The following is a 27,265-nucleotide window of genomic DNA, read 5'->3' as shown; positions in this document are numbered from 1 at the left end:
GTGAAAGTGGGAAATATCATAAACTCACAGATTAGTGTGGTAAGAGTTAGAATGCATATCAATAATTCAAAAGAATAACCTGCAAACTGTCAATGTGACTAAGGAGGTACAAATGATATAAATCATGGACTCGAAGCAAAACACTTATCAATTGTGTTCTTAAACATATCTACACTACTATTTTCAACCACTCAAACTGGTAAATCATTCCATTTGTTAACAATCCTGTTGAAGAAAAAGTACTTTGCTCCATTTGAGATAAAACATTTGACTGCAAGTTTGTATCCAATACTATGGGTGAAATCAGATGAATCAAGTCTCAAGTAGCCTCTTGTATCAGGATTGTCAAGACCTTTGATAATTTGAATACTTGTGTCAGATCGCCTCTTAACCTTATCTTTTCTGAGATAAACAGATTTAAGTCATTTAGTTGGCACTCATAGAATTTGTTTCACATGTCGAGAATCATCTTGGTAGCTCAACGCTTCACTGCCTCCATTCTGTATATATTTTTATTTAGGTAGGGTGACCAAAACTGAGCACAGTATTGAAGATGGGGCCAAACCAATGAACTGTTAAGAGTAAGGACGATTTCCCTAGAGTGAAATTGGAAGGCCCTACCCATAATCCAAGAATTTTGTTTGCTCTTTTCACTGCTTCTTTACAGTGCTTACTTGATTTTAGGTAGCTTGCCCTTTCATTTCTTACTGCCAATATGTAAAACTTTGCACTTATCAATACTGAAATTCATTTGCCACTATTGAGCCCAGTCCATTAGCTTGTCTGTGTCAGTTTGAAGCTGCAGATATTCGAATTCATATGTAGATTATTTCCCAGCTTAGTATCATCTCTGAATTTTGATGTCTTACTCTGCAGTCAGTGCAACCCATTATCAGTATCATTAATAAGTATGAGAAAGAGAACTTGTCCTAAGATTAATACTCATGGCACACCACTTTTTAGATCTAATCATTCCAATGCTTTACCATTTATCACAACTCTCTTTACAGCCAGTCAACCAGTTTTCTATCCACTGAGTACAATTTGACTTTATTTTTGATAGTAACCTTTGATGTGGAGCCTAATTGAATGTTTTTTTAAGGCTTGCATAGGTTACTTTATAAGCTTTACTTTCATTATACATGTTAATCATAATATAAAAGAAATCAAACAAATTTGTCAAACATGATCAATTTTGTCAAAATCATGCCGAGAATTGTTGTTTGGTGATGGTGCTTCATATAGTTTACAGTTCCATGTCAAATGCTAGTTTCCATAAGCTTTCCAATAACAGTGTTAAGCTAACTGGACAATGATTTCCAGGCAGTAACTTGCTACCTTTTTTGAATATTGATGTTGCATTAGCAAACTTCCATTCCTCCAGAACTTTCCCTGTATCAAGTGACTTACTGAAAAAAGCAGTCAAGGGTATAACTCTTTCATTGTCCTCAGATAAAGCTAATCAGAGCCTGCCATTTTATGTTTTCATTCTTTTTATAGAGGATTATATATCTTCAGCATTTATATCGAATTTTTGTAGAATTTTCTTCTCTCTTATCAGTGGAACTGGTTTCAAGACTCAAGGTGTGCCTTCTATTGTATATATGGATGCAACAAAGTCATTTATGATTTTTGCATTGACTTTGTTGTCTTGTACCAAATAACCATTTTCCATAATTAGGGGACAAGTTGACTGGCTAATGACTCCTTGCTTCTAACATAGCAATAAAACTCCTTGTGATTTCTTTTGCAATTTTAGGCAATATACTCCTCATTTTCTCTGAAAATTTACATAACTTAATCATGTTGGTTATTGGTCTCCAAGTTTCTTTTGAGCTAGTTTCTTAAACAACAGGCACTTCTTTATTTCACCTAAACACCACCTTGGATTTGCTTTAGAAATAAAATGTTTACTGTGAATTGGCACATACGTTCCTTCTCCTGCTTTGAAGGTTTTAATGAAGCGATAACAAACTCTGTGTTATTTTCTGTGATCATATCAAGAGCAGTGCAAAGATCTTGAAAATATGCAAGTTTAAAATTGGGTATTTTTTCTTGCATGTCTTGTTGACCAACATGCCATGCAGTGTTGAAAGTGACCTCAAAAGTAATCTCTTGATTTCTCTCTTAATTGGATTAGGGTACCATCATGCCTTGTCATGAAGCTGTAGGAACCATCAGAGGGCTCCTAGGGTTATATGATAAATTATATATATGTTTCATGAGCGGGGTTAGCATATTTATAGTACAGTTCAAAATGTAATGCTAAACAAATATTTACTGATAGATCAAAAGGAAATCTTGTATGGTTGAAATGCCTTCTTCATGAAAATTTGTTCTCAAACCTACAATGAAAACTCTCTCTCAAAAAATGTAAAACTTTTTACCCCCATCCAGAATAACTTAATAAATCCCAAAACTGACGTGCCAGTTAATGCAGTTTGGGAGGTATCATGGTAGTAATTTGTCAAGTGCTGGAAATGAATTAATTTTTAGGAAATTAATTTATCCATTTTGATACATGGTAAACAAGACACATGAATCTGCCAACCCTTAATTCTAGTATAAGATGCTGGTCGGATATATCTTCATCTGACTAGTGCTCTTCTGGTGATTAAACTTTTTATTTAAACAGCAATATGGCCTCAACTAAAGTATAATAATTTTATTGTAGTTTCATTTGTTTTTGAGGCATGTGAGTGACTAATCTATGAAAGACAATTGTTAGAGAAGTGGGAGACCAAATTGGAGGTGGAAAGATGGAGTGAAAAAGATTTTGAGTGATCGGGGCCTGAACATGCAGGAGGGTGAAAGGCGGGCAAGGAATAGAGTGAATTGGATTGATGTGGTACACCGGGGTTGACGTGCTGTCAGTGGATTGAATCAGGGCATGTGAAGCGTCTTGGGTAAACCATGGAAAGTTGTGTGGGGCCTGGATGTGGAAAGGGAGCTGTGGTTTCAGGCATTATTGCATGACAGCTAGAGACTGAGTGTGAACGAATGGGGCCTTTTTTGTCTTTTCCTAGCACTACCTCGCACACATGAAGGGGGAGGGGGATGGTATTCCATGTGTGGCGAGGTGGCGATGGGAATGAATAAAGGTAGACAGCGTGAACTGTGTGCATGGGTATATATGTATGTGTCTGTGTGTGTATATATATATGTACATTGAGATGTATAGACATGTATATTTGCGTGTGTGGATGTGTATGTACATACATGTGTATGGGGATGGGTTGGGCCATTTGTTTCGTCTGTTTCCTTCCGCTACCTCGCAAATGCGGGAGATAGCAACAAAGCAAAATAAATAAATAAATAAATAATAATTCTGTAAAAAAAACTTTGAGGTCAAAAGGGGGTTCAGGGTCCCACTTTGAAAAGAGATGACCAAGAGGGTAGATTTTGGTTTCTTATCTTAAAACTTAAATAATCTTCATAGAAGTTACATCTTCTTTGTATTAACAATATCTAATCATTTTCAGATGCAAAGTGGAAAGACTGAGGAAAATCAAAGCCCACAGCCTGTGTCTGGTGTGCAATTAACTCTAGTCGCAGCTACATTACCCCGTAGTCTTCACACTATACTTGATCCTGTCGTTGAAGTAAGATGAATGGTCAAAGATGTTTAAAGTATTTCTTAAATAATGTAATTATTCTCATTATGAAAACAATCATGTAATTAGATAGTTTTGGGCTACAAATTGATTCACTTCCTAAAACTGTTCTTTTCCCTCATACAGTACATGCTTATTCTCTTGAGATAATGTCAGGAACAGATTACTGAACCTTAGAAGGAAAATTCTCAGTTGACCTATCTGTTCCTCCTCTTAGAGAATGATGATTCTGTGGGTGATGGATTACCAGTCCCTTGCTCCTGCCTCTCTCAGTCACCGTCTAAAACACAAAGGAGATACATGGATCATATTCCTTTTCCCTTTTCCCAGGGACAAGATTAGTAAAACATGAAAATACTCACAGACATGAAACAATTTATCAATAGGTGAATATGGATGAGAAGCCAATTGCTTATATATATATATATAGCCATATCCAGTATTTTGTCTCATTAAACAAAAACTGTCATGTGAATTACAACAAATTACAAAATAATGGTCCATAATTGCATCTCCTCATATGCACATACTGCTTCACTCTGTCTTTTCACTTACACTTGACCTCCATGTCTTCCTTCAATCTGTTGTCTCATTTTGGTGCACACTAGTATTTCCCACAATAATGTCCATCACAGTTTATAATTCTTTCTTTCTTTTGCAGTCTGTCTTGCAAATAATAAGATATTCCTTCGGGTAGGAGGGTATCTGGGTCAGGACCATTCCTTCTCTCACACTATTGTTGAGGAAGCTTCACATTTTCTCTCCCTTTTTTGGTTGATCTTTGGGTCACCAAAGCTATATGCTCAACTATAATGTTCGCCCTCACTCAAAATGTGACTTGTCACCAGGTTGCCATCACTGACCCACCTACTTCTGGCAGTTCAGAGTTCACAATTCCCAAAATTATACCATGAACACATGTATTGTCTTCTGCTGCAATCAGCCAACTTTTTATGGATTACTTTTTTGTTTCAATAATAATTTTTGTAATTTATCATTATTTATTACACAGGTACACCACCGATTTTCCGGCACTCTTGGTTCCAAAGCCTTGTTGGATTAACCATTTTGCTGGACCAACTGTGGTCACGCAATAACAATTGATCAACACACCTCTAACCCACTAATTATACATCTCCCAAATGTCTAAAGTATACCATGGACTGCTAGAAATTTTGATTAAAAAAATATAAAATGTTTGAGCACCCTAAGATGGTAAGTCTGCCCTCAGCTTGTTTGAATCCAGTGGCGTATCTAGGGTATGGCAGGTAGGGCAGATGCCCTGGGCGCCACTTGAAGGGGGCGCCAGTGGCATAATGGCGTCCTAGATCCAGACAATGATTCGGATCTTAAAGATTTAGATTTCTTGACCATGAAAACATTGCATTTGGAATCACATTGATATCATTATTGGTTCAATATTTATTCACAGAAATTGATATTTCTGTAATGGCATCCTGGATCCAGACAATGATTTGGATCACTCCCAAAATCTAATCAATTGGTCCTTGTGTCATTGACTTTCCCTGAAAATTTCATCAAAATTTGTTCATAACTTTATTTGAAAGTTGCTCACAGACTAACAAACAAATGCTGGTAAAATCATAATCCCCTTGGCTAAGGTAATAAAATGAAAAATTTTGGTGTCATATGTCTGGACAGGGGCGCAATTTCAGTGCTTGCCATAGGCGCTATTTCCCCTAGATACGCCCGTTTGAATCCTGTGGGGTCTTCTTTGTCTTATGTTGTTAGGTTTTCCTAGGTGTGCATCGCCAGAATAATGCAGTTTCATCTGCATTATACACCTGCTCAGGACTGAGGTGCTCGTCATCTATGAGTTTCGCAGATTCGTCCATATACTCAGCAGCTCCTTCATGGTTTGCAGACTGCTTTTCTCTGCACACTTTATTCATGGAAATTCCATGATGCTTCTTGAATCTTTGAAGCCATCCTTCACTATAGTCACACTTATGTTGTAATTTAAGTTCTTTATGGAACACCTAAGCCTGGTCCATTATCATGTTACCTGACAAGTCAACTCCATCGCTCTGACGCTGTTGAAACCATTCCATCATCACTCAATCGTGCTCGGTACTCTTACCATCTTTCATAGTTTTTCTAATCGTTATTTGTTTCTTGGAATTGCTGTATGCATACAATTTCAATATTTTCTCCCTTTGCTTCTTTATATCATAAACAGTTGATGAACCAATACTGTAGATGTCACACAGCTTACGCAGTGAAACACCAAGGTCCATTTTTTTCAGCAGTTCTACTTTATATTGGATTGATATGGATTTGTGTTTATATTTGACACCACAACTGACACTCTCATATGTCTTAGAAGCCATAGCTAGGGTTAAATTTAAGCAAGTTAAGCTAAAGATCTCACAGAATTGTGGTATCACCACCAGTGAGTGCAGTGTAAAGAATGTAAATAAGCCCACCCTACACACAACGCCATCTTTGGCCGCCCAGTAAACTAGTCTGTTGGCTGTGGTAATCTCGAGTTCCCTCACGTAATTTTATCCAGACTAAAGGAGGTGATGAACCATCAGTTGCCATAAATTTGGTGGTGTACCTGGACTTGATCGCTGTTTCCCGCATCAGCGAAGAATGTCCCATCCACTCACATACACATATATTTACATAAACACCCATGCATGCACTTTTATAGACATATACATATCAATATACACACATACATACATATACATACACAGACATATACATACATTCACAGTTACATATTCACACTTACTAGCCTTCATCCATTCCTGGCACTACCCCATCTCACAGGAATAGCATCACTAACCCCTGCTTCAGTGAGGCAGTGCCAGGAAAACAGACAAAAAAGGCCACATTTGCTGGCACTCACTCTCTAGCTGTTGTGTGTAATGCACTGAAACCAGAGCTCCCTATCCACATCCAGGCACCACAGACATTTCCATGGTTTACCTCATACCTTTCACATGCCCTGGTTCAGTCCATTGACAGCATGTCAACCCCGGTATACCACATCGTTCCAATTCACTGTTCCTTGCATGCCTCTCACCCATGCCCTGATTGCTCAAAATCTTTTTCCCTCCATCCTTCCACCTCCAGTTTAGTCTCTTGCTTCTCCTTGTTTCCTCCATCTCTGACACATACATCCTCTTTATCAATCTTTCCTCTCATTCTCTCCATATGTCCAGACCATTTCAACACACCCTCTTCTGCTCTCTCAACCACTCTTTTTATTTCCTAACATCTCTCTTACCCTTACATTACTTACTCAGTCAAACCACCTCACACCAAATACTGTCCTCAAACATTTCATTTTCAACACATCCACCCTTCTCTGCACAACCCTATCTACAGCCCATGCCTCACAGCCATATAATATTGTTTGAACTACTGTTCCTTCAAACATACCCATTTTTGCTCTCCGAGATAATTTTCTCTCCTTCCACACATTCCTCATCGCTCCCAGAACCTTTGCCCCTCCCCCACCCTGCAGCTCACTTCCGCTTCCATCGGCTGCTAAGTCCACTCCCAGCTATCTAAAACGCTTCACTTCCTCTCATTTTTCTCCATTCAAATTTACATCCCAGTAACTTGTCCCTCAACCCTAGTGAACCTAATAACCTTGCTCTTATTCACATTTACTCTCAACTTTCTCCTTTCACACACTTTTCCAAACTCAGTCACCAACTTCTACAGTTTCTCACTTGTATCAGCCACCGGAGCTTTATTATCGGTTAACAACAACTGACTCACTTCTCAAGCCCTCTTATCACCAATAGACTGCATACTCGCCCCTCTCTCCATAACTCTTGTATTTACCTCCCTAACCACCCCATCCATAAACAAATTCTTAAACCATGGGGACATCACCCACCCCTGCCATAGACCAACCTTCACTGGGAACCAATCACTCTCCTCTCTTCCTACTCGTACACAAGCCTTACATCCTTGGTAAAAACTTTTCACTGCTTCTTGCAGCTTTCCTCTGACACCATACACTCGTAAGGCCTTCCACAAAGCATCTCTATCAACCCTGTCATATGCCTTTTCCAGAACCATAAATGCTACATACAAATTTCTCCCACACATTCTTCAATGCAAACAACTGATCCACTCGATATGCATCTGCAAGGGTTGAAAAAGAGGGCAAATGAGAGTTGGGGTGAAAGAGTATCATTAAACTTTAGGGAGAATAAAAAGATGTTTTGGAAGGAGGTAAATAACCTGCGTAAGACAAGAGGACAAATGGGAACATCGGTGAAGGGGGACGGGGGAAAGTAATAACCAGTAGTGATGAAGTGAGAGGGAGATGGAGTGAGTATTTTGAAGGTTTGTCGAATGTGTTTAATGATAGTGGCAGTTGTAAGGTGTCTTGGTCTGGGTGGTGTGCAAAATGAGAGGATCAGGGAGAATGGTGTGGTTAAGAGAGAAAAGGTAGAGAAAGCTTTGTGGAAGATAAAATCCAGCAAGCTAGTAGGTTTGGATGGTATTGCAGTAGAATTTATTAAGAAAGGGGCTAACTGTGTTGCTGACTGGTTGGTAAGGATATTCAGTGTATGTATGAATCATGGTGAAGTGCCTGAGGATTGGCGGAATGCATGCATAGTGCCACTGTACAAAGGCAAAGGGGATAAAGGCAAGTGTTCAATCTGCACAGGAAATTGTTTGGGAAGGTATAGATTGAGAGGGTGAAGGCATGTACAGAGCACCAGAATGGGGAGAAGCAGTGTGGTTTCAGAAGGGGTAGAGGATGTGTGGATCAGGTGTTTGCTTTGAAGAATGTATGTGAAAAATACTTAGAAAAACAGATGGATTTGTATATAGCATTTATGGATCTGGACAAGGCATATAATAGGGTTGACAGAGGTGCTTGTGGAAGGTCTTAAGCGTATATGGCGTGGGAGGTAATCTGCTGGAAGCAGTGAAAAGATTTTATCAAGGATGTGAGGCATGTGTACAAGTAGGAAGAGAGGAATGATTGGTTACCAGTGAAGGTTGGTCTGCAGCAGGGGTGTGTGATGTCCCCATGGTTGTTTTAATTTGTTTATGGATTGGGTGGTTAGGGAGGTAAATACAAGAGTTTTGGAATGAGAGGCAAGTATGCAGTCTGTTGAAGACGAGAGGGACCTGGAAGTGTAAGTTGTTGTTCGCTGATGATACAGCTCTGGTGGCTGATTTGAGTGAGAAACTGCAGAAGTTGGTGACTGCGTTTAAGAAAGTGTGTGAAAGGAGAAAGTTGAGAGTAAAAGTAAATATGAGCAAGGTTATTAGGTTCAGTAGAGTTGAGGAACAAGTAAATTGGGATGCAAGTTTGAATGGAGAAAAATTGGAGGATATGAAGTGTTTTAGTTATCTGGGAGTGGGCTTTGTAGTGAATAGAACCACGTAAATGGAAGTGAATCACAGGGTGGGGTGGGGTGGGGTGGGATGGTGTAGTGTACGGTAGGGTGGGGGCTGGAGTGGGGGGGGGGGGGGGGGGGGGGGGGTAAAGGTTCTGGGGGCGATGATAAATGTGTGGAAAGAGAGAAAATTATCTTGGAGAGCAAAAATTGGTATGTTTGAAGGAATAGTAGGGTTGTATGGAGGAGGGTGGATGTGTTGGAAATGAAATTTTTGAAGACAATAGGTGGTGTAAGGTGGTTTGATTAAGTACAATTCAAAGGGTAAGAGAGATATGTGGTAATATAAAGAGTGTGGTTGAGAGAGCAGAAAAAGGGTGTGTTGAATGCTTTGGACATATGGAGAGAATGAGTGAGGAAAGATTAACAAAGAGGATATGTGCATCAGAGGTGGAGGGAACAAGAAGTAGGAGACCAAATTGGAGGTGGAAGGATAGAGTGAAAAAGATTTTGAGCAATTAGGGCCTGAACATACAGGAGGGTGAGAGGCATATAAGGAATAGAGTGAATTTGAATGATGTGGTATACTGGGGTCAATGTGCTGTCAATGGACTGAACCAGGGAATGTGAAATGTAGAGGGTACACCATGGAAAGGTCCATGAGGCCTGGAGGTGGATAGGAAGCTGTGGTTTTGGTATATACAGATGACAGCTAGAGACTGAGCGTGAATAAATGTGGCTTTTCTTGTCTGTTTTCTTGGCACTACTACACTGAAGCAGGTGGTAGCAATGCCGTTTCCTGTGGGGCGGGAATGTTGCCGGGAATGGATGAAGGCAAGCAAGTATGAATATGTATATGTGTATGTATGTATTATCCCTGGGGATAGGGGAGGAAGAATCCTTCCCACATATTCCTTGTGTGTCTTAGAAGGTGACTAAAAGGGAAGGGAGCGGGGGGCTGGAAATCCTCCCCTCTTTTTTTTTTTTTTTTTATCTTCCAAAAGAAGGAACAGAGGAGGGGGCCAGGTGAGGATATTCCCTCTAAGGCCCAGTCCTCTGTTCTTAACGCTACCTCGCTAACGCGGGAAATGGCGAATAGTATGAAAGAAAAAGAAAGTATGTATGTATATGTGTATACATACATATGTTTGTGTATGGGCATTTATGTATATATAGATGTGTGTGTGTGTGTGTGTGTGTGTGTGTGTGTATGAGTGGATGGGCCATTCTTTGTCTGTTTCCTGGAACTACCTCAATGATGCAGGAAACAGCAATCAGGTATGCTATGAATGAAATATTTATTTTGCTTTGTTGCTGTCTCCCGCGTTAGCGAGGTAGCACAAGGAAACAGACGAAAGAATGGCCCAACCCCCCATATACACATCCACACACACAGACATATACATATATACACATGTACATAATTCATACTGTCTGCCTTTATTCATTCCCATCGCCACCCTGCCACACATGAAATAACAACCCCCTCCCCCCTTATGTGTGCAAGGTAGCGCTAGGAAGACAACGAAGGCCCCATTCGTTCACACACTGTCTCTAGCTGTCATGTAATAATGCACCGAAACCACAGCTCCCTTTCCACATCCAGGCCCCACAGAACTTTCCATGGTTTACCCCAGACGCTTCACATGCCCTGGTTCAATCCATTGACAGTACGTCAACCCCGGTATACCACATCGTTCCAATCCACTCTATTCCTTGAACGCCTTTCACCCTCCTGCATGTTCAGGCCCCGATCACTCAAAATCTTTTTCACTCCATCTTTCCACCTCCAATTTGGTCTCACTATTGGTATCACTATTATTATTATTGTGACAAGGGTGTGTGATGTACCCATGGCTATTTGATTTGTTTATGGATGGAGTGGTTAGGGAAGTAAATGCAAGAGTTTTGGAGAGAGGGATGAGTATGCAGTCTGTTGGGGATAAGAGGGCCTGGGAAGCGAGTCAGTTGTTCGCTGATGAAACAGCTCTAGTGGCTCATTCGGATGAGAAACTGCAGAAGTTGGTGACTGAGTTTGGAAAAGTGTGTGAAAGAAGAAAGTTGAGATTAAATGTGAATAAGAGCAAGGTTATCAGGTTCACTAGGGTTGAGGGACAAGTCATTTGGGATGTAAGTTTGAATGGAGAAAAGTTGGAGGAAGTGAAGTGCTTTAGATATCTGGGAGTGGACTTAGCAGCCAATGGAACCATGGAAGCGGAAGTGAGTCACAGGGTGGGGGAGGGAGTGAAGGTTCTGGGAGCGATGAAGAATGTGTGGAAGGAGAGAATGTTATCTCAGAGAGCAAAAATGGGTATGTTTGAAGGAATAGAAGTTCAAACAATTTTATATGGTTGTGAGGCATGGGCTATAGATAGGACAGTACAGAGGAGGATGGATGTGTTGGAAATGGAATTTTTGAGGACAGTATGTGGTGTGAAGTGGTTTGATCAAGTAAGTAATGTAAGGGTAAGAGAGATGTGTGGAAATAAAAAGAGTGTTTGAGATAGCAGAAGAGGGTGTGTTGAAATGGTTTGGAGATGCGGCGAGAATGAGTGAGGAAAGATTGACAAAGAGGATATATGTGTCAGAGGTGAAGGGAACACGGAGAAGTGGGAGACCAAATTGAAGGTGGAATGATGAAGTGAAAAAGATTTTAAGCAATCGGGGCCTGAACATGTAGGAGGGTGAAAGGCGTGCAAGGAATAGAGTGAATTGGAACGATCTGGTATACCGGGGTCGACGTGCTGTAAATGGATTGAACCAGGGTATGTGAAGTGTCTGGGGTAAACCATGGAAAGGTCTGTGGGGCCTGGATGTGGATAGGGAACTATAGTTTTGGTGCATCACACATGACAAATAGAGATTGAGTGTGAACGAATGTGGCCTTTTTTGTCTGTTATTTCTGGCATTACCTCGCTGAAGCAGGGGTAGCGATGCTATTTTCAGTGTGGGGGTAGCACCAGGAATGGATGAAGGCAAGCAAGTATGAATATGTACTTGTGTGTATATGTCTCTGTATGTGTATGTAATTATATGTTGTTATGTATTCATTTTTTATTTATTTATTATACTTTGTCGCTGTCACCCACATTAGTGAGGTAGCGCAAGGAAACAGACGGAAGAATGGTCCAACCCACCCACATACACATGTATATACATACACGTCCACATACGCACATATACATACCTATACATTTCAACGTATACATATATGTATATACATACACAGATATATACATATATACACATGTGCATAATTCATAATTGCTGCCTTTATTCATTCCTGTTGCCACCCCACCACACCTGAAATGACAAAGCCCTCTCCCCGCACAAGCGCAAGGTAGCGATAGGAAAAGACACCAAAGGCCAAATTTGTTCACACTCAGTCTCTAGCTGTCATATATAATGCACCGAAACCACAGCTCCCTTTCCACATCCAGGCCCCACAAAACTTTCCATGGTTTACCCCAGACACTTCACATACCCTGGTTCAATCCATTTACAGCACGTCGACCCCGGTATACCACATCGTTTCAATTCACTATTCTTTGCACGCCTTGCACCCTCCTACATGTTCAGGCCCCGACTGCTTAAAATCTTTTTCACTCCACCCTTCCACCTACAATTTGGTCTCCCACTTCTCCTCGTGAGACCAAACCATTTCAATACACCTTCTTCTGCTCTCTCAACCACACTCTTTTTATTACCACACATCTCTCTTACACTTTCATTACTTACTCGATCAAATCATCTCACACCACATATTGTCCTCAAACATCTCATGTCCAAAACATCCACCCTCCTTTGCACAACCCTATTTATAGCCCACGCCTCACAACTATATAACATTGTTGGAACCACTATTCCTTCAAACATACCCATTTTTGCTCTCTGAGATATTGTTCTTGCCTTCCACACATTTCTCAACGCTCCCAGAACTTTCGCCCCCTCCCCCACCCTGTGACTCACTTCCACTTCCATGGTTCCATCCACTGCCAAATCCACTCCCAGATATCTAAAACACTTCACTTCACCCAGTTTTTTCCATTCAAACGTACCTCCCAATTAATTTGTCCCTCAATCCTACGGTACCAAATAACCTTGCTCTTATTCACATTTACTCTCAGCTTTCTTCTTTCACACACTTTACCAACCTCAGTCACGAGCTTCTGCAGTTTCTCACATGAATCAGCCACCAGTGCTGTATCATCAGCGTACAACAACTGACTCAACCCAAGCCCTCTATTCACAACAGACTGCATACTTGCCCCTCTCTCCAAAACTCTTGCACTCACCTCCTTAACAACCACATCCATAAACAAATTAGACAACCATGGAGACATCACGCACCCCTGCTGCAAACCGACATTCACTGAGAACCAATCACTTTCCTCCCTTCGTATTCGTATACATGCCTTACATCCTCGATAAAAACTTTTCACTGCTTCAGCAACTTGCCTCCCACACCATATACTCTTAATATCTTCCACAGAGCATCCCTATCAACTCAATCATATGCCTTCTTCACATCCATAAATGCTACATACAAATCCATTTGCTTTTCTAAGTATTTCTCACATACATTCCTCAAAGCAAACACCTGATCCACACATCCTCTACCTTTTCTGAAGCCACACTGCTCTTCCCCAATCTGATGTTCTGTACATGCCTTCACCCTCTCAATCAGTACCCTCCCATATAATTTCCCAGGAATACTCAGCAAACTTATACCTCTGTAATTTGGGCACTCACCTTTATCCCCTTTGCCTTTGTACAATGGCACTATGCATGCATTCCGCCAATCCTCAGGCACTTCACCATGAGCCATAACGAATATCCTCACCAACCAGTCAACAACACAGTCACAGTCACATTCAACAGTACCATCCAAACCCGCCGGCTTTCATCTTCTGCAAAGCTTTCACTACGTCTTCTATGTTTACCAAATCATTCTCCCTGACCCTCTCACTTCGCACACCACCTCGACCAAAACACCCTATATCTGCCACTCTATCATCTAACATTCAACAAACCTTCAAGATACTCACTCCATCTCCTCATATCATCACCACTTGTTATTGCGTCCCCATTAGCCCCCTTCACTGAAGTTCCCATGTCTTACGCACTATGTTTACCTCCATCCTAAACATCTTTTTATTCTCCCTAAAATTCAATGATACTTTCTCACCCCAACTCTCACTTGCCCTCTTTTTCACCTCTTGCACCTTTCTCTTAACCTTCTGCCTCTTTCTTCCATACATCTCCCAATCATTTGCACTATTTCCCAGCAAAAATCGTCCAAATGCCTCTTCTCTTTCACTAATAATCTTACTTCTTCATCCAACCACTCACTACCCTTTCTAATCTGCCCATCTCCCATGCTTCTTATGCCACAAGCATTTTTGCGCAAGCCATCACTGCTTCCCTAAATACATCTCATTCCTCCCCAACTCCCCATACGTCCTTAGCTTTCACCTTTTTCCATTCTGCACTCGGTCTTTCATAGTACCTCCTCACAGAAGTCTTCTTCCCAAGCTCACTTACTCTCACCACTCTCCTCATCCCAACATTCTCTCTCCTTTTCTGAAAACCTCTACAAATCTTCACCTTTGCCTCCACAAGATAATGATCAGATATCCCTCCAGTTGCACCTCTCAGCACATTAACATCCAAAAGTCTCCCTTTTCATGCACCTATCAATTAACACATAATCCAATAACGCTCTCTGGCCATCTCTCCTACTTACATATGTATACTTATGTATATCTCTCTTTTTAAACCATATATTCCCAATCACTGGTCTTTTTTCAGCACACAAATCTACCAGCTCTTTACCATTTCCATTTACAACACCGAACACCCCATGTGCACCAATTATATCCAAAACTGCCTCATTAATCACCTTTGCATTCAAATCACCCATCACTATAACCTGGTCTTGTGCATCAAAACTGCTAACACACTCACTCAGCTGCTCCCAAAACACTTGCCTCTCATGATCTTTCTTCTCATGCCCAGGTGCATAGGCCCAATAATCACCCATCTCTCTCCATCCACTTTCAGTTATACCCATATCAATCTAGAGTTTACTTTCTTACACTCTTTAACATACTCCCACCACTCCTGTTTCAGGAGTAGTGCTACTCCTTCCTTTGCTCTTGTCCTCTCACCAACCCCTGCCTTTACTCCCAAACCACTCTTCCCCTTTACCCTTGAGCTTAGTTTCACTTAGAGCCAAAACATCCAGTTTCCTTTCCTCAAACATACTACCTATCTCACCTTTTTTCTCATCTTGGTTACATACATGCACATTTAGACACCCTAATCTGAGCCTTCAAGGAGGATGAGCACTCCCCACATGACTCCTTCTTCTGTTTCCCCTCTTAGAAAGTTGAAATACAAGGAGGGCAGGGTTTTTTAGAAGGAATAGTGGTTCCAACAATGTTTTATGGTTGCGAGGCGTGGGCTATGGATAGAGTTGTGCGCAGGAGGATGGATGTGCTGGAAATGAGATGTTTGAGGACAATGTGTGGTGTGAGGTGGTTTGATCGAGTAAGTAATGTAAGGGTAAGAGAGATGTGTGGAAATAAAAAGAGCGTGGTTGAGAGAGCAGAAGAGGGTGTTTTGAAATGGTTTGGGCACATGGAGAGAATGAGTGAGGAAAGATTGACCAAGAGGATATATGTGTCGGAGGTGGAGGGAACGAGGAGAAGTGGGAGACCAAATTGGAGGTGGAAAGATGGAGTGAAAAAGATTTTGAGTGATCGGGGCCTGAACATGCAGGAGGGTGAAAGGTGGGCAAGGAATAGAGTGAATTGGATCGATGTGGTATACCAGGGTTGACGTGCTGTCAGTGGATTGAATCAGGGCATGTGAAGTGTCTGGGGTAAACCATGGAAAGCTGTGTGGGGCCTGGATGTGGAAAGGGAGCTGTGGTTTCGGGATTATTGCATGACAGCTAGAGACTGAGTGTGAACGAAAGAGGCCTTTGTTTTTTTTTTTCCTAGCGCTACCCCGCACACATGAGGGGGGAGGGGGATGGTATTCCATGTGTGGCGAGGTGGCGATGGAAATGAATAAAGGCAGACTGTGTGAATTGTGTGCATGGGTATATATGTATGTGTCTGTGTGTGTATATACATGTGTATGGGGGTGGGTTGGGCCATTTCTTTCGTCTGTTTCCATGCGCTACCTCACAAACACGGGAGACAGCGACAAAGCAAAATAAAATAATAAAATGATATATATATGTGTGTATATGAGTGGTTGGGTCATTCTTCATGTTTCCTGGCGCTACCTTGCTGATGCAGGAAACAGCGGTCAAGTATAATAAATGAATATAAATAATGACATTATTACTATCATTATTAAACTTGTTAGCTGTTTCCTGCATCAGTAAGGTAGCACTAGGAAACTGACAAAGAAAGACCGATCTACTCACATACACGTACATTTACATACATACACTGGCATATACACATTTACATATTCATACTTGCCTGACCTTATCCATTCCCAGTGCCACTGCCCCACAGGAAACAGCATCACCACCCCCTGAGTCAGCAAGGTAGCATCAGGAAAAGAAAAAAAGGCCACTCTGAGTCTCTAGCTGTAATGTGTTGTTTATGAAAACCATGGCTCCCTAATGGGATGATCTTGATTAGGGCCTCAGTTTCCCATGTATCAGCTAACATAGAAAAAGAAAAAATACTGAACCTCATTTCTATGAACTGAAGTCTTGAGTAGTGTTTGTGTACAAATAACAGTGTGAAATATCTGTATATATTCTCAGAGTTTTAGAAATGTAATTTGTTCTTGTACACACTATTCTAATGGGCACAGTCACCACTAGAAAGAGAAAATACAAATGAGTACTTTTGTTTATTACATCTTCATACAGAGTGCACCATTCTACTGTATATGGCAATTCATCATGCAAAGACAATCAAAGGAATTCATGTAGCAACAGACTACTGTCCTTTCCAGGCTCTTTGTGTTAGTGGAAAATATCAGAAACTCACAGTTAGGCTTCAGTTAGTCTTCTAAAATTTTGAAGGTATACAGATCATTCAAGAAGAACAACATGCAATTTGTTTTAGACGTTAACGTTTGTAAAATTATAGTTGTTTAGAACATATTTCTATATTTTATATATATTTGCCTCAAGGAAACATTGTGCTGGAGTTAACCTCAAACAGCATTGAGTCCTTCAGTTATGCTTAAGAAAAAAAGGGTCAAGCAATTGAGAGTGATGGCTGTGAATATTAATAGGATGACAAGCAAGAATAAATGGAGGTAGCTTGTGAAGAATTTTGAATGTTAAAGTTTGAATGTGCTGGGAACTGAGGAAACCCATATCCATGAGCAGAGTGTATGGAGTGGCAGTGTAAATGAGGAATGCAAGTTGTATGCGGGTGTGGAAAAAGAAATGCATGGACAGGAATGAATTAGAATTATCTGGGAAAAAGGAAAGAAGGATGTGCAATTGTTCTGTCACCAAAAGTATGGGAGGGTGATACCGAGAATAGATGAAATGGATCAAGAATAGCATGGGTGAAAGTAAAGAATGAAACTGTATGCTCAAGGAATTGCTGAATCAAAAGGAGGAAGTGGGAGAAAGATGGAAAGAGTATTTTGAAGAAGTGATGAATGGTGGGGAAGATGAGGGAGCAGCTGTTACAAACATGGATATGGAGGCTTGAAGGAAAAGGATACAAGTGCAGTGCCTTATAGCAAGAAAGGAGGTAAATAGGCAAAAATGATGAAGCAAGTAAAGACATCTGGAAAAGATGAGATTACAGTTGAAATGTTGAATTATGGACAAGAAAGTGAGATAGAGTGGATGCATTTGATATGGAATTTAGCATGGAAGCAGAGGGTTGTGCCTGAGAATTGGGCAAGTCATTATTCTTCCTTTACTGAAAGGAAGAGGTGCCAAGGATATATGAAGCAAGTCCATATCAAGGCCAGCTCTTAATTGTAATATAGAGAGGATTTGAAAAGGAAAAATAGAAACAAGGGAAAGTATTTATGAATTTTGAAGCAAGTGAAAAACTTGTCTTTTAGAAAATGCCAGGTCATAGGTATTAGGAAAGAGATGAGAATGTAGAGAGTTGCAACGCTTCAAAGTGAAGGTAAAAAAACAGTTATCAAATTGGCCCACCCTCGAGTTCCAAATAGCCACACAGTAATCATGCCGAGTATTGGGTGATCTAGTTCATGGTGGGGGCACACAAGCAAAGGGAAAGTGAACCAACAATGTGGCATAAGGGAAGATGGTCAAGTTTGGAAGTTAGCGTGGGAAAGTTTATAAGCCGAACCACTTTCGACTCAACTGTGTCAAGTAAGGATGCAGAGCTAGAACCACCCCAGACGTTAGAGCAGTTCTTCATACAAGGATGGATCAGTTCTTTGTATAAACAGAGCAACTGCTCAGAAGAAATGAAATTTCAACATCTAAGCAGGATTCCCAGTTTCTTAGAGGCAGACTTAGCTATATCCATAATGCGAGTTTTGCAAAAAAGTGATGTTACAGTAATAACTAGTATGTTCATTGAGTTAAGAGGTTGAATTACAGAATCGCCAGAGACGAGAGTTGTGAAGAGTTTTCGATAAGGAGATGGGTAGAAACTGGGTCTTGGAGGCATTAAACTCAAAGTTTCATATACCCCAGAAATATCCTGTCCATGTCTGAGTTTATTGAGGAAGCTACTTCATGATGAGATGCAGATCGATTGGGAGAAGAGAGCAGAAGTGAAGGATATGTATGAATGCAGTGGTGAGTCATCAGTGTCACTACATTTGGCTATTTGCGGAAGAGAGGAAATCTTTAAAAATAATGAGAAAATGTATAGGTGACAGCAAAAAACCTTGTGGGACACCACTGTTGATTGAGAAAGGAGGGGAGCCTGATCATCAACAACCACAGAGGAAGGTTGGCTGTAGAGAAAGCTAGATATGAAGGAGCAAAGTGAGTGAGGGAAGCCAAAAGAGAGGAACTTAGGGATGAGACCCCGATGCTACACCTTGTCAAAGCTTTGGATATGTCAAGGGAAACTACAGAAGACTGCCCAAAATCTTTCAAGGATGATGACCAGATATTAGTAAGATAGGAGAGAATATCACCAGTAGATTTCTCATGGAAGCCATACTGATGATCAGAGAGAAGACCGAGATTCAAGATGTCCAAGGATATGGGAGTTGAGGATGGATTCAAAGACTCTGGAAATGGCAGATATCAAAGTGATAGGACGATTATTAGAGGGGCCAGAATGGTCACCTTTCTTGGGGATGGGGTGTTACTGATGCATGCATCCAAGAAGGAAAAGTTTTGGTTTTTAAATAGAAATGGACAGATGAGCGAGCACAGGTAAGTTCAGAGGCTCTTAGTACACTGGGATGGATGCCATCAGGATCATAAGCCTTGCTTGTGTCTAAAGAGGGAAGCAGTTTTTGGACAACCTGAAAAGAGATTATGGGAAGGGGCATAGAATTAGTAAGAGGAGCATCAGGGGGTGAAGGAATGTTAGTCATTCAAGATGGAGTTAAAGGATAAAAGAGAACTAAGAGAGTTGTTTTGTCTATGAGAGAAACAGCTATAGTATCATCAGGACTGAGAGAAACAGCTATAGTATCATCAGGACAGAAAAGTGAAGGAGAGGTAGAGTGACAAGTTAGAGATGCCCTTGGCTAAAGACCAGAAAGACATCAGTGGATGAAGAATAGTTCTTGACTATACCTGGAAAAGTGCATGCACGAGCATTGATTTACAGCATTATGGAAGAGAATGAAATGAGAATAAGTGAGAAGCATGAGGGTTTTAGGGAATGAGTGGATTGGATTTTTGTGGTGAGAATGATTGTGGAAAAGTATCTAGTGAATAAAGGACCAACAGTCCCGGTCATAGTCATTCCTGAAGAAAGGAACCAGGACTGACTTGGTCCTCAGTCCTTCATTCATTATGTGAAAAATATTTATTTGAAATGAAATGTAAACAACCATTTGAAAACACTGGTACAAGTAATACAAATAGTAATTAAGAGTATTTAATACAAGTAACTACAATAATACTACATTTTGCTTTCAAGAAAACCAGAATTTTAAAATGGATGTCATCGAGCCATGGTCTTTTCAGCTTGATGACATCTTTCCTCAAAGAGAAGAGCTGCTCTGCAGTGGCACTAGAAGGGATAGGTGTATTAAACTTTATGAACAAGTCCTTTAATGCTGGGCTTGGGAATGAGTATTTGTTGACAACGAAGGGTTTCACAGGCCTCTCGCAGAGAAGTGTTTCCACCAACTTGGTCACTGTTTCTTCGCTTTTTGACCCGTCCTTGTAGAGAGCCCCAAAGAAGTCCTCATTCTGGTCATTCTCACTCTCACTGCTGCTGGGTTCCTTGCCCAAGCCTGTCAGAATCTTCTTTGCCATAACCACCATCGGCTTCTTCACCTTGGCTGTGATCTATTCAGTGCCATACATGAAGCTGTCCTCCAAGAGTTTCACCCAGCCCAATCTCAGCTGATGGTGTATTGTAGCTTCCAGGAGGAAGTCTATGTCCTCAAAAAGGGGACCAAACCTGCTTTTGATGCCATTCTAGACAGCAACTACCAGTGGCTGACACATCTTGACATTGGTGCTTTTCTTCAGCTTCAACATTTCGAGAGATGGCCAAGGTGGGCCCCCATGTAGGCTTTGTCCTCCCTTTGCATGATGTCCAGTGCCTTACAGACTGGTTTTATCATCTCAGGATACTCTCTGAAGAAGCTGAATAAAAAAACGAATATTTTAGTTTTGTACTTCAATTTTTTAGGTTTTATATCGTATTTTTTATTTTAAGTTTTAACATTTATACTTTTTCAAAAAGAAAAGTAAACTTTTAATAAAAAAGAAAAAAAATTACTCACTAGATGAGAACAAAGCTACCCCAAGCATGTAGAAAAAAAATTACTCACTAGATGAGAACAAAGCTACCCCGAGCATGTAGCATGCTCAGTGTAGTCCATGAATCTTCCTCCTGTCTCGAAAGATTTCGACTAGACAGATACACCACGTCGTAGGAGGAGTTCCATCTTGTAATGGTTGAGACAATCAGCAGCATCCCTATCTCAACCTTGATGGTGTCTGAGGTTTGTGAACTTCTTGCCTGCTTGTTCCACAGCTCCACAGCTTTACCAAAAGTGGTCCGATACATCTTCCTGTAGGTTGACAAGTCCTTTAAAGCTTTGTCGGCATCGGAGGTGGCCACCAGATTCATGGTGGTTGCTTTGGCAGGACACGTTCAGAATCTTCCCTGGAACCAGCTGAAAATACATGTTAAATTCATTTGATTAGTATGGCTGATAAGATAATTTACACAACTTGTAAAAAGTGAAAGAAATCAAGAAATAATCAATAATCCTCATTTACCTTTCAATACCAATGCCAGATCCTCAACCTGATTGATGTCTGCATCATCGGTTTGCCCCACACCTTCTTCCTCTTCCTGGACCTCCTCAAGGAGCTCTTCATCTGTTCTGCCAAATACACTGCATAATGAAACAGTTGACATACTTTTATATTCAATGTTACAGAAAAAATGAAAAATGTAAATAATTAAAAAAGTAAAGGAATGCAAAAAATAAAATTCAAGAAAAAATCTGCTTACTTAAATGCCTTGACGGCTGCTGCCATTGTCAGTAGTAGTCTTGTAGACCCTTGACTCGATTGCAAAGTAGAAGTGGACCTTGTACATCTCCTTTGCAAGAACATCAAAAGTGTTTTATCTGGTGAGCCATCTACATGCCAAGACTGCCTCCTGCCTGAGGAGGGTTTCCTGGTCAATCCAGAGTACAGTCATCCCCATGAATGACCTGAAATGAAATGGATTATGGAATACTTCAAATTGATTCAATTCAAGTGTATTCTCTCTATATAAGGTTATCATTTATGTTTTAAGAGTATTTTAATGTATTACAGTAACTCGCTGTTTATTAGCACTCTTTTAATTGAAATAAAGGTAACCAAATTAAGATTTAAGCATACCTGTGGGCATATGTCCAAACATGTGCCATAGCAGAGACCCACTGTACAGAGCAGAGGCCATCCCTCAGGTTCTGCCTCTTCTCATCAAACCTTAAAAGTTTTTTAAAAGATATACAAGTAATACTAATGTTTTTTGATGTATATTTATTTGTCACTTGAAACATATATTTAACTTCAACAACTAGAATGTGCATTTGCCAACACTTATATCAATATGGTCAATGTGACCCTGAATCTCGATGCTTGCGAGGGTTAAATAGCCAAAATAAACATACCTGTCTTTGATATGCCTGGTAAGCCTCTGCCTAGCCATTACATGTTGGCCAGGGAACTTGATAAATTCCTTCCATGAATCATAGTCGATGACATCAAGTGGCAACATGTCTACAAAGAAAGTGATTAACTAATTAACAAGAAATACAAATTCATCACACTTCATTATAATTGACTGACATATGACTTTTCGACAAAATTAAAAGAGTTTTAATTAAAATTACTGACCTTCTCTTCAAAGAGAGCCTTGGCGACTAGATGATCCAGTAATGGTCTCCTGTATAGTCAGCTGAACCATGGTCCTCTTCCTCTTGTCACTGATGTGCTCCAGACAGTCACTTGGCTGCCTCTTCCTTTTGTGAATCACCACCGTGTCTTTGATGCACCAGTTGAAGTGGTTCTGGATGCGAGAGTGGCATTTGGAGACATGTCATTTAAGGTTGTTTTGGCTCTTGTTGCTTGTTGAGAGTAAGTTTTTGTTCAGCAGACACAGCAAGCACTTGTATTCCACATTCTGTTCACCCTTGGGGCCCATGTATTCAAAATATTTGTCCAGGTAAGGGCAAGGGTTATGGGGTTCAGTTTTTTGCTTGACTTGAGGTTGAAGCTTTGACAAAACTAGATTCTCCTTCACCTTTAGGCATTGAAACACGTTCGATTTGTCTCAGTCTCTTTCCAAGTCTTCTTGACAAAACAAGATATCTTTCCCCATGTAATCTTTAGTCTCACCAAAATTATTCAAAAAGACACTGCATGAGAGGTTACTGTACTGAGATGAGTTTGTTAAATAAAGTAAGTTATTACAGTGAAAACCTGAAGAGACAAAAAAGGAGAATAAAAAGGACTGAAGAATGTTGAACCATCCGGAATCGATTAGAAATAGACCGTCAGTCCCCATTCTGGTCCTAACTGGGGAAAAAGACCGGTCACAGTCCTCATATAGGACCAAGTTCCAAAATTCGATCCATTTGTAACTCAGTCTTGCCCACCTTTGAAGTTATAGTATACATGTGGGTATAAAACAGGACTGCATGATATCACCTTGGCTTTTAAACATATATGTGGATGGAGTGATGAGAGAAATGAAAGCAAAACTAAAGAGAATGGGAATGGGTTATAGAGATGGAGTGTGGTGGCGAAGTATGGTGGCTAGTGACAAGCCTGTTTGCAGATGATACTATGTTGTTTGCAGAGAGTGAAGAGGAGTTGCAGAAGGTTGTATATGGGTTTTTTATGATGTGTGTAAGCATAAGCAATTGAAGGTAAACGCAAGTAAAAGTAAAGTAATGGCATTTGAAAGGAAAGTGGGCAAAAGTATAGATTTTACAAATTCCTACAAAATGAGTGAAGAAAGTTCACTAAACTGTGTCGTAGAAATAGGGGGAGAAAGACTGGAAGCAGTGACAGAATTTAAGTATTTGGGAGCTATCTTGGGTCAGTTTGATGAAATGAAAGGAGAGATAAGGGAGAGAAGCATTAGGTAGGAGAATCTGAGAGTACCTTCATAGTATAATGAAGGGTAGAGGTGCAAGTATGGAAGTTAAGAAAGGATTAGGGAACAGCACAGTCCTCCTTACCTTGACATATGCAGCTGAAACATGGGCATGACACGAGTCATAAACATTAAGAATCCAGGCTGTGGAAATGAGTTATTTGAAAGAATATGGTACAACTAAATGAAATGAAGAAAGTAATGAAGGGTTGAATGAGAGATTTGCTATAGCAGGGAATGCAAAGGAAATGAATTGTGGAGTAGTAGAGTTGTTGAAACTTCATACTTTGAGGTGGTTTGAGCATTAAGAAAGAATTCAAGATGGGGATTTTACAAGGAGAGTGTATGGTATCTTGATAAAAAGGGGTTGGTGTGAGATGAAGACCACCTGTGACATGGGGAAATAGAGTGGAAGATTACTGAAGGGAGAGAAATGGAGGAAGAATGTGTGGAATGGTGTATGTGAGGGAGGTATGTAAGGACAGGATAAGTGGAAGTTCTTTTGCCATTGCCAACCCCTTGATAGGAGTTCCCAGAGGGAACAGGAATCAGAAATATAGATAGATATATTGCCTCCTTGTATTCAAAATGTAGGTTGTTATTGTTTATCCTGTGATTATATTCCAGATTGAGTCCATAATGAAGATTTCAACGCCTTATCTTAATCGTCTAATGCCACATGTTTCTCAACGATTCTTTCGTGTCAGCCACAGAACAAAGGCAGAGAAACTTATAGAACTGGTAAAAAAGGATGCAAAAAAAGGAACACCAGTTATAATATTTAGGTAAGACAGAAGCACTGGACATGTAACAAAGAATAATACTTATTTGAGTCTTATGACATGAGAATATTTTTAGACTTCTTCCTTATTTTAGTGGTACTTGCATTTCGGTGGAAAACATAAATCATAATTATCTTGATAAACATAGTTCTAAGGTTCCTCAAAAGAATATATTAAGTAAACTAGTGGCATTGAAACAACCATATGTATTTAGAATCTGACTTTAAGGGCACTTTACTTATCTTCTGTATGTTACCCTTTCATTACTTACTTGATGAAACCACCTCACACCACAAATTTTCCTCAAACATTTCATTTTCAACACATCCACCCTCCTCTGTACAGCCTTATCTATAGCCCATGCCTCACATCCATATAACTTTTACTTTACCCAAGTTTTGAATTGTAATGCTCTTTGTACCATTCACTAAACATCTGCTGTTTTTCTTCAAAAAACAGCAACTACACCAAAACATCAAACTGGTTGTCCCTTTTCCTCAATGAAAATGGTGTGTCATGCATCAACCTTAATGGCGAAATGGGAGCTGAAGTTCGAAAAGGCCGCTTTCAAGCATACCAGTCTGGACAAGTATTGGCTCTTTCTTGCACAGACTTGACATCACGTGGGTTAGATACTGTCAAAGTAAGTCTCACTTACCATATTGAGTATATTGAGGATGAAGTGTACTGTGACAGAGTAATCATGTTATACATGGATGCCTGACCCTGCTTCAATATGGAGTACAGCCATGAAGTTGCAGGAGCCCTGTAAAAGGATGCTAGGGTTAAAAAAAGATATATAATGATATTTGTTTGAAATGAAACTTATCTCTTTATAGTGCGATAAGTGATGTGTGACCTATTCCTGTGTCATCTAAGTGAATTAGTCTTATGACACATGTATCTTAATTCGATTCTTTCGTACCACCAGGTTGGCCATGTGATCAATTACGAGTTTCCCAAGTTTATTGCCGATTATGTACATAGATGTGGACGAACAGGACGAGTTGGCAGTCCAGCATCTGGCCTTGTTACTAATCTAGTCCACCGCCCACAAGAAATTGAGTTGGTCCAAAAGATTGAGGTGGGTTAGAGCAATGAAAATGTTTGTAGTACCTCATTGCTTATGTAAAACATGTAACACTGTTTAATAAGGTGCTGTATATCTTTTGATTTAGCAGGTCTTAAAGAATAACTCTTTATGCTTGTGTCATCTTTTGAGCAGTACCCTGCCTTAACCCTTCCCTTTTTTTAAGAGCGAGTTATTCCGGCTCAAGAGTAGCAGTTCACATGACGTGTGTGTGCTTTTATGAAACATGGTTTTCAAGAGTAGTAGTTAAACTGTATAAAACTGTTGTTAATACAAACTATATTGCTGCATGCCCTGCTGAAATAACTATTTCATACAACCTGTGTATACATTATTGCATAAACTGGTAATTTTAATCACTAAAGGTAAAGATATTTAGGATCCAGAGGATAAATCTCCTCTTGATTTGCTTAGATTTGGTTTCTTTTGTGCAAAAATTCCCAGAAACTTGTTATACACAAGTATTGTAAAATATTACCCATAGCATTTCCTATATGGTAGTATTTTGTGTGCTGTCTACTAAATGAAAATCAAAGACAGTCCCAAGAAGATGAAGAATGGGAATTTTTACCTAAAAATTTCTGGTAAAAGTCATTTTCAATTTTTAATAGAAATTTTTCCATTTGGAAACTATTTTATGAAGAGCAAACATAAATTCACATAGTAACCTATTCACTACAATAATGTGGGTTGCATTTCTGAGCTATTTTTTGAATTCTGGAAAAGTATTCATATTGTAAATATGAATGTGCTGAGAGAAAATCAACAATGTCTCATAAATGAGAAAGAATGAAATACAGAACCAGAATTATATGTCATATCAAAGCCACACAATTACTGTGCAATGCATCATGCATCAGCACATCTTTATTTCCACACACTCTTGTTATTCAAATCTTTATGTTAATAATCAGTATGTGACTTTGTTGTTGGTGTTACACTTTTTTCTACTTGCATTTGTTCATGATATTGCTGTATGCTATTGTACATGAAATGTATAATTGGAAAGTGATTTCATGAAATTTGTCCTACCACCAGTGCATAAATATTTGCAATAGTCATCCTTTTATCAAGCTGTTTTTGGCCTTACATTGGTGTGTTTTGCAAGCATCACTTCATAAACGATTGCTGTATAGCACTGTATGATAATACTTCCCCCATATCCCTGGGGATAGGGGAGAAAGAATACTGGCCACGTATTTGCTGCATTTCATAGAAGGCTCTTTAATCTGTTTATGGATAGGATGGAAGGAAGTGTATGCAAAGCTTTTGGGGTCTTTTGGGGGTATGGGAAGTGAGTTAGTTACTGTTTGTTGATGACACAACACTGGTTGCAGATTCAAATGAGAAACTGTTAAGATGGTTTCAAGATTTAAGAGGATGTGTGAAAGGAGAAAGTTATGAGATTTATTAGGGGAGAGATACAATAAGCTAGAATATAAGTGTGAATAAAGGGAATTTGAAGGAAGTGAAGTGTTAGATACCTCGGCGTGGAGATGGCATAGGCTGTGTGAGGGGATGAAAGTTGTGGGTACATTGAGGAATGTATGGAAATAGAGGTCAATGTCTACGAGGACAAAGATGGGTATGTTTGATGGTATAGTAGTCCTACCAGTGTTGTATGGGTGTTAGGTGTTGGACGTAGATG

At 40.0% G+C, this 27,265-nt stretch overlaps 1 protein-coding gene across 1 annotated transcript in view; it reads left to right on the top strand.

Annotated features, from left to right (window-relative positions):
• Dbp21E2 (putative ATP-dependent RNA helicase Dbp21E2) overlaps nucleotides 1-27,265 on the top strand; it is an 84,568-nt gene that overhangs the window by 47,421 nt on the left and 9,882 nt on the right. The window contains exons 8-11 of the mRNA XM_071686517.1: nucleotides 3,483-3,602; nucleotides 24,373-24,530; nucleotides 24,987-25,170; nucleotides 25,459-25,611. Coding sequence (XP_071542618.1) covers nucleotides 3,483-3,602; nucleotides 24,373-24,530; nucleotides 24,987-25,170; nucleotides 25,459-25,611 — 615 coding nt within the window. The remainder of the gene's footprint in view (nucleotides 1-3,482; nucleotides 3,603-24,372; nucleotides 24,531-24,986; nucleotides 25,171-25,458; nucleotides 25,612-27,265) is intronic.

This window comes from Panulirus ornatus, chromosome 3, assembly GCF_036320965.1.
Source record: "Panulirus ornatus isolate Po-2019 chromosome 3, ASM3632096v1, whole genome shotgun sequence".
NCBI classification, from domain to species: Eukaryota; Metazoa; Arthropoda; class Malacostraca; order Decapoda; family Palinuridae; genus Panulirus; species Panulirus ornatus.
The sequence above is the reverse complement of the archived record's forward strand: the minus strand, read 5'-3'. Positions and strand labels throughout refer to the sequence as shown.